Source organism: Strix aluco, chromosome 20, assembly GCF_031877795.1.
Source record: "Strix aluco isolate bStrAlu1 chromosome 20, bStrAlu1.hap1, whole genome shotgun sequence".
Taxonomy (NCBI): domain Eukaryota; kingdom Metazoa; phylum Chordata; class Aves; order Strigiformes; family Strigidae; genus Strix; species Strix aluco.
In genome coordinates, this window is record NC_133950.1 from 5,656,994 (window position 1) to 5,665,158 (window position 8,165).

An 8,165-nucleotide genomic window follows, 5' to 3' on the forward strand; every position below is an offset into this window, starting at 1 on the left:
AAGCAGTTTTTAAAATACAAGATTCTGAGATTGTACAGCTTTATTTTTATGTCTCTCTGCAAAAAGTTGATGCTTTGATGCATAAACTCTTTGAAAATCTTGAGATTAATGCGTGATATTAAAAATCTAAAGGATGTCAAATTCTAAGGACCCTGAATTTCAGGGACAGCTTTTCAGGGACAACTTGTCTGTTCTTGCCTAGTCACCTCAGGAGCTTGGCTTAGCCTGGCAGGTGAGGCTGTTAGTGCCCTGAAACTAGACAGTTTAGTTTCACTGTTAGGGCAGGAAATAAAACGACAGGTCACTGTAACACATCAAATGCAAGAAAGAGTTAAGGATGGGGAACTCTATTGATTTTTCTTTCTGTTATGTTTTCTTTTGATGCAGCTACTCTAACCTGCTGTACATGGCCACCCAGATTGCCTCTGGAATGAAGTATTTAGCATCTCTGAATTTTGTGCACAGAGATCTGGCAACTCGCAACTGCCTGGTGGGGAACAACTACACCATCAAGATTGCGGACTTCGGCATGAGCAGGAATCTTTACAGTGGGGATTACTACCGTATCCAGGGAAGAGCTGTGCTGCCCATACGTTGGATGGCCTGGGAAAGCATCCTCCTGGTAGGGACTGAACAAAACCATTCTCTCTCCTTTCCTCTGATTTTCACTGTGCCCCTGAAACAGTAACACCTGTATGTGTAACAGTCCTTGCAGCATCAAAGCGTGTGCTACAGATGGCCCCGCTGAGAAAGTCTGTTAGGTTGTGTTGGACATAACTGGTGTCCTGGGAAAGGAGCGTGCCCTCACAAATAGGGCACAGATCGTGGAATCATAGATGGTTTGGGCTGGAAGGGACCTTTAAAGGTCATCTAGTCCAACCCCCCTGCAATGAGCAGGGACATCTTCAACTAGATCAGGTTGCTCAGAGCCTCGTCTGATCTGACCTTGAATGTTCCCAGGCATGGGGCATCTCCAACCTCTCTGGGCAACCTGTGCCAGTGTGTCACCACCCTCACAGGAAAGAACTTCTTCCTTCTCTCTAATCTAAATCTACCAGCTTTCAGTTTAAAACCGTTACCCCCTGTCCTATCCCTCCCCCCTGATCAGGAGTCCTTCCCCAACTTTCCTGTAGCCCCTTTAAGGCCTGGAGGCCGCTCTAAGGTCTACCCAGAGCCTTCTCTTCTCCAGCTGAACCCCCCCAACTCTCTCAGCCTGTCCTCACAGGAGGGTGCTCCAGTCCCCTGAGCATCTTCATGGCCTCCTCTGGCCCCGCTCGAGCAGGTCCGTGTCCTTCTGATGTTGGTGCCCCCAGAGCTGGACACACACTGCAAGGGGGTCTCACGAGAGCAGACCAGAGGGGGACAATCCCCTCCCTCGACCTGCTGGCCACACTTCTCCTGATGCAGCCCAGGACACAGTTGGCTTTCTGGGCTGCAAGCACACGTTGCTGGTTCATGCCCAGCTTTTCATCCACCAGCACCCAGGTCCTTCTTGGCAGGGCTGCTCTCAATCCCTTCATCCCCCAGCCTGTGTTAAAACCAGGGGTTGCCCCAACCCATGTGCAGAACCACGCACTTGATGTTGTTGAACCTCATGAAGTTCACATGGGCTCACTTCTTGAGCTTGTCCAGGTCGCTCTGGATGGCATCTTGACCCTCAGCCCTCATCTGGGGCCTAATTTCTGTTCTGTGCCTGGCATTCAGGATTCCTGCTGGAATTGTAAGGAGGTTGTGTTTCTGTGGTTATTTCCCCAGCTGGGGAGCTGACAGGGGCAGGGACAAAACTTCATGAGTTTCAAGTGCCGAGTCTGGTTTTGAGGTTGCGGTTTTGTTTCGTGTTTAAGGGTCCTGCTGTCTCCCCTTAGGAGACTGTACGACAGCCCAAACACATCCAGTCTGGAGGCAGTTCCTTAATATTCAGCCCAATATTTCTTTCTCAAACTAGTTGGTGAGATCACCTGGTTATACTTTCTTACAATGCGTACTCTGAATGCCCAGAAAAATTGTAATTATCTCTGCTATAAAGGCTGATAGGCCTAAACTTTTCTAAATTCCCCCTATTTTCCTGGTTACAGCTGCATCTAAACCATAAGTCACTCCCATCTTCCTTGTGCAAACATCTTCCAAACATTGACAGGCTGCTAGGGTTGCCAGATAAGCCTGGGCAATCCGGTCTTGGATGTTTTCTGTCCAAACAGACCCTCCAGTCCCCGATTGTTTTCTGTTGTTTTCTGAGCAATCTTCGGCTGCTTTTTACTTCTTCAGAAACACATTGTTCCAAACACGGCCAGTTTGGGCACATTTTTCAAAGATGGAAAACAGGGACAGCAAGCAGACTGTCGCAGACTACTTACATGTGCAAAGATCAAAATTATCTTGGCCTTTCTCTAAGAGTCTGGAGTCTGCTTTGGCTCTGCTTTCACCCCGAGGGCTTTGCTTCCTGTTCAAAGGCTTTTCTGTGCTGCACTGCTGTGTTTTGGGTGGAGGTAGGCAGCAGCTATCCACCCTCCTGCCATAGTCCATTTTTCTACTGCTGCAAATACAGACTTTCTCAGGAGGGACTGTAGCCTTTGGCTTTCTGAGACTTGCTCCCTGTTCCAAGAGATTTGTCCCAGTGAAAACTGCACCTTTTTAGAGCTGTTCTGTGGGTCCCACAGACATGCTGCTCCTGCCCCACAAAGCAGCCATGTCATACCTCATTCCCTTTGTATTGCTGGGAGCAGGTCACCTGCTCTGCTGCCTCTTTCAGAGTACGTTCCCAGGTATGAATTCTGCATCCTCATGTTTAGCTGCAGAGGGTGTAGACTGAAATGGTTTTTGCTGAATGTGCGCTGTGAGCAACCTGGGCTTACAACATTCTTTCTGTTCCCAGGGCAAGTTCACCACAGCCAGTGATGTCTGGGCATTCGGGGTCACCCTCTGGGAGATGTTCATACTGTGTAAGGAGCAACCTTACAGCCTCCTCTCGGATGAGCAAGTCATCGAGAACACAGGAGAGTTCTTCCGGAGCCAGGGCAGGCAGGTAAGAAAGCAAATGTCATGTGTCCTTCCTTCCCTTGGCCTGGTCACATCCAGGTGGATCTCCTCAGGGCCTTTCTGCTGGCCTTACGTCATCTGCAGAAGTCTCTGCTTCTATTACTCATCTTCTCAAGTGTGTCCTGCCTCTCTTCCCCTTTATCTAGGCTCATTGCACCGACTTTCCTCTCTGAGTCCCACTGGAAGAATCTTTTGGCCCTGTCCAGTGCTGCTTCCTTATTATAAGCCCCTTCTATTTCAATCTGCCCTGTCTTCCTCAGCTTCTCTGGGCTCTCCCACACGATCCTTTTGCTCTTTTCCTCGGTCAGATCTCTCTCCCACTAGCATTTTTTTCTGGAAGATGAGGAAGCACTTACTGAGGTGGGGAAGGAGGAGTTGCTAATTCCCAGGGATTAGATAACCTCTGTAATTATTTCCACATATGCCAAGAAGCCTTTGACCACCTTTAGTTGCTGAAGGGCTTTTCTGTGTTGTTCTGTCCTCTATTACTAACTCCCAGGCAGGACTGTGCTGCCTTCAACAGGACAATCCAGCTCCTCAGTACCGAGGATCACTGTACCCCAAAAAGGAGGAGTGCCAGTTCAGAACAGTTTGCTGTTCTCCTAAAATTCACCTTTAGCACCAAACAAGTTAAAGGATTAAAGGGAAAGAAATGATGGGAGGTTTTATTCACTGTCTCCTGAATACTAATGATTTAGTGAAGAGCCTAAAAGATGTGTATTAAAATGAGAGGGGGAAAAAAATCTGCCAAGCTGTGCTTTAGATAAGCTCTAAAAGGTGTTTTTTCTGTCTCTGCTAACAAGCTGTCACGATGCTTAGAAAGCCTCATGGGTTGTCTACGGTGAGTGAAAGTATTTGGATTTTATTGTGGTAAATTTGGTTTTGGTTTGTGTTTTGCTGTCACTTGGAAGACAAATCTCTGAAGCATTCATATTTCCTGGGGGACAAAGGACTGTTTTGTGACCAGCTCATCAAACAAGTTGGCAGAGTGTCCGCAGTGCCATTTGAGATGGCGTCAAAGCTCCATCCAGACTCCACTGCCAGATTCACGCTTAATGGATTTCAAACAATGCATGATGGCCGTGTCTTGTAAACCTAGAATGAAACTGTCCTTTTGATGTTAATTTAGTAAAGATTCAGTTCTCTTATGAAAAAACACTGAAATAGCTGTAACTTTCTTCGTTTCAGATCTATCTCTCCCAGACTCCTCTGTGTCCTAACCCTGTGTTCGACCTGATGCTGAAATGTTGGAGCAGGGATATAAAAGATCGTCCCACTTTTGATATGATTCACCACTTCCTGCTAGAACAAATGGAATCAAACATTTGACTCCAGAAAAAGAGGCAAACTGTTGAGAACAGAGTGACTTTGGTGTCTTTGCCTGTACCTCACAGGAAGATGGTCAGGCCACCTTGCTCTCCTCCCTTGACTGTACCGTATTTAAGTTGAGATGTCCATGGCAGCTGCTCATTCTATTGGCCATGGTCTGACACACAGGACCAGAGGATCTCATTTGGTTGAAAAATCATCTCCTCTTCTGAATAATTTCCTGGGAATACTGTGAGAGGGGTTTTGTTAGATACCCGTACACCTTTGGGCAAAAGGAATGAGTAAAACTTTGAGGGACTTGGAGCTGTCTCCTGGGTGGAATAGAGAGCTACCGGTCGGTGAGAGCGCTACCACTCAAGAACAGATTTTTAGAAGTAAAGACTTCAGACTTCTAAAACTATTCCATTAAATCAAATGGAAGTCTTGTGCACATTAGCAAGTGTTTCTGTATGCTCTTGCTACAGACAATATGTATAGTGAGACTAGAAATGTCTAGAGCTAGGAAATGGCTTAACGGGCTTGAGAACTGATGGAGCATTTAGCAACCCTTTGGAAGTCATGCTGCCAGGGTCTACGGAGGATGCTGATACAAGAGTCCAAGATCATGTTCTTTTTTCCTGTGGTTGTTAAGCACTGCTTTTGTTATATATGTGCGTTTTCCCCACACTGGATTTTTTTTTCTAGAAAAAAAAATTTTGAAAATGAATGTTAAAGGTCATAGGAAGGTCACTGCGGTAGAAGATCTTCTCCTGACCTACAAATTAAGGCTAGGGTAGGGAGTTTGTATTGAAAAGTAGCTGATACTGTACTACTGTCACTATGTAGATTTATTAGCCTAATGAACTTGTAGCCACAATGGACTGATGTGCAATTAATCCTGTATAAGTACCCATTAATATGAGATCTCTAAGTCAATGCTGTTACATGTGCAGAGGGAATTTAGATGTGGTGAAACCGAATGGCTGAGAGCAGAACCCGCTATGTCACTTGTCCTGGCTCACGCGAGAGGAAGGGGAGCAGAGCACGGGTCGTCCCCCGGCACACGCGTGCGCACGCGCGCTCGGCTGCGTGAGTCTGGCGGCAGCGGTTCCTCCTCAGGGCTGCAGCAGGGCTGGTGCTGGCGGCCAGGCAGATGCGCTTCGGCCCAGGCTCCTTTGTCGCCCTGATCAGCTCTGGCATCGGGAGGTGGGACTGACACATCCCCTTAGTTTGGGCTTGGGTTTTGTTTTGGATGCTCCCTGCACAATGCAAGACCATTTACTCATTGAACTTGGGGTTGGTTTTTGTTTGTCGTGTCACAAACGGCTCATTCTCTGGAGGGTTTTAGAGGGCTCTGAAATCCATTTGGAGTGAGTTAGAGAATTCAGCTCGTTTCTACAATGAATCCATTGTGGATTTACCAGGTGCCTGGGGAATACTCTGCTATTCCCTCTCGAATCATTTAGCAAGATACTTAGGACCAAACCAGATATTTCATAAGCTGGAAGAAGATGAAAGCTCAGCACTTGGCTTTTTTTAAACAGCATCCAACATAGCGCATATTTCCAGTAAAGATTATAAAGATAATTTGTATCTTAGCCACAAGCATAGTATGAATGGCTGTCTGTGCTGTAAGAGGGCACTGCTGAGAGGGGGAATGTCAAAACACTTACAATATGAGCATAACTTATGTTATGAATTGGCAGCTGCCAGGACGGACCATGGCATGGCCATGTCTGCCCCTGGGCAGAACAAACTGTCATGAAGTTTCCCAGTTGCAGCTCACTTGATGGGCCCGTGCCCAGGTTGTCCTGCTGCAGACCTGGCGTGGGGCTCCCCTGGCTCCATCCGAGCTGGCCCCCGAGCCCTCTTCACGTGCCAAGGAGCCGGAGGGTCCATCATCTCATCTCCCTGCGAGGGCTACACGGGCTCAGGTGAATCTCACCCCCAAATATGTTTTTTTTTTCTCCTTTGACTAGAGGGGCCCAGGGTGAGCTGCCATTACAGGTGGGCACCATCTGTCTGGAGTTGGGTGATGGGGGTCAAAGCCAGCGCGGTCCCTGCTGCAGCCTGTTGGGCACTGGTGGCTGACAAACCACACATCAGTGGTATTTCTGGAGTATTTCTATCCTGTTCCAGAAAATGTACCCAAGTAATGCACAGCCGTGTGTGTGATCGCCTGTACTTGGGAGGTTAGAGATACCAGAGCGCTGTAACGTCACCTGGATGGGCTTTGTACTTCTGTTACGTCAGGATGTGCTGTTCCTCCGCTGACATGTTGACATACGAAGTTTCTCTCGTATCAATAAATTCTAATGATAACCTTGACAAAAGTGAATTTCTACTTTTTTTTACCCAGGTGTCTGTACTGAGGACTGATACTTTGGTCTGATTATTCAGTAGCCCTTTGTTAAGTGTGACCCCAGGTTTGGAAGAAGCAGCCAGTGGCTATGGCTGTTTAAAGGAGTGAGCTTTGAAGGGAGTTTCTGAAAATGCTGGGAAGATGCTGGCATGAGCTTCCTCAGGAGCTGAGGAGGCTGATGGGACCTGGAACAGCTTGGGATCATTGTTCCATGCCATGAATATGGTGCTGCATGTCAGTAAGCAATTTATTTTCATGTTCATGTTAAACCTAGAGGAAGATCTAGGCTGGGAGGGACCTTTGTAAGCCTGTAATCCAGTTGTCCACTAAAAGCTGAGTTAACTTCAAAGCTGCATTGGGGTGCTCTGGGTGTTCCCCAGCTGAGCTTTGAAAATCTCCAAGAATGGAGATGTCACCATGAGCTAGGGCCGTGCCTCTCCCATGGGGGAGAATTTTCTTCTTGCATCCAGTGGGCCTTCCCCTTGTTGCATCTTGTGCCTCTTACCTCTCGGTGTTTCGCCGCACACCTCTGAGAAGAGCCGTTGTACACCTCGCAGACCCATCCACCCTGCTGACCTGGGGCTGCTGGAGAGGTGGGCCCCTGACTAGAGCTCAGGTATTTGGGCAAACTCAACTATATTTATAAAGGCTGGATATTCCAGATCTCTCAAAGTGTTTAGGTACTAAAGGCAAGAGTCAAAGCAGCATCTTTATCTCCTGAGATAAAATTTTGGATGGAGTATAGACACCTAAGCAGATGAGAACAACCCTTGAGTACTCTGATTTCTGGTTAGTATCTTTGAAGTAGCTGCCAGCCATGTGGCCGAGCTCTTCAAGGCCGCAGAGGGCTTTGGCAGTGAAGCAGGCTTGTTGCTGCTGTTGTAGTTGGTGGAAACAGCATTGGTGTGAACAGATGTAGTGGTCTTTGACTTGAGGAGATACTGGCCACTGTGGCTGTTCAGGGAACAGGAGGCCCAAGTCCTGGGCCTGCCTTCAGCTGGAGGGGCGTGAAACCCACCGCACACAAGACAGCATGACCGTGTGATGTTGGGAACAGAAACAACCTTTATCCTGTGTGAAGCATCCTCAGCCAGCCAGGCGGGGAGGGTGACAAGGGCAGGGAGAGGAGGGTTGAGCCTTCCAGCGCAGCGCAGTGAATGCCCTAACCTCCGCCTTGGGGTTTCCTCCCAGAAAGGTGGGCAGCGGCTGTGTGTGTGCAGACAGTGCTGGCCTGGCCCTGCGTGGGCTGCACCGGTGGACAGGGCACACACAGCCAGGTTCTCCTGGGTTGTGCGTGTTGGACATGAACTGCAGCGTGACCACGTATCTGTGCTGGGGCTGCTTATGGGGAACATCTGGTGCTGCTGTCCCAAGGGCTACGAGCCTTCAGGAAACCTGACAAATGCTATAAAGTCTCCGTGCTCATCCAAAATTTCCAGGTGGGGAAAAAGACATGTCC

The 8,165-nt window shown here is 48.2% G+C and overlaps 1 protein-coding gene across 4 annotated transcripts in view; it reads left to right on the forward strand.

The window, feature by feature from the left end:
- Positions 1-6,677, forward strand: part of LOC141932522 (discoidin domain-containing receptor 2-like) — a 62,137-nt gene extending 55,460 nt beyond the window's left edge. For all 4 annotated transcript variants that reach the window (XM_074846218.1, XM_074846219.1, XM_074846221.1 and 1 more), the window contains exons 15-17: positions 388-622; positions 2,873-3,022; positions 4,225-6,677. In XM_074846218.1, coding sequence (XP_074702319.1) covers positions 388-622; positions 2,873-3,022; positions 4,225-4,365 — 526 coding nt within the window. In that variant the 3' untranslated portion in view covers positions 4,366-6,677. The remainder of the gene's footprint in view (positions 1-387; positions 623-2,872; positions 3,023-4,224) is intronic.
- The last annotated feature ends 1,488 nt before the right edge of the window (positions 6,678-8,165 follow it).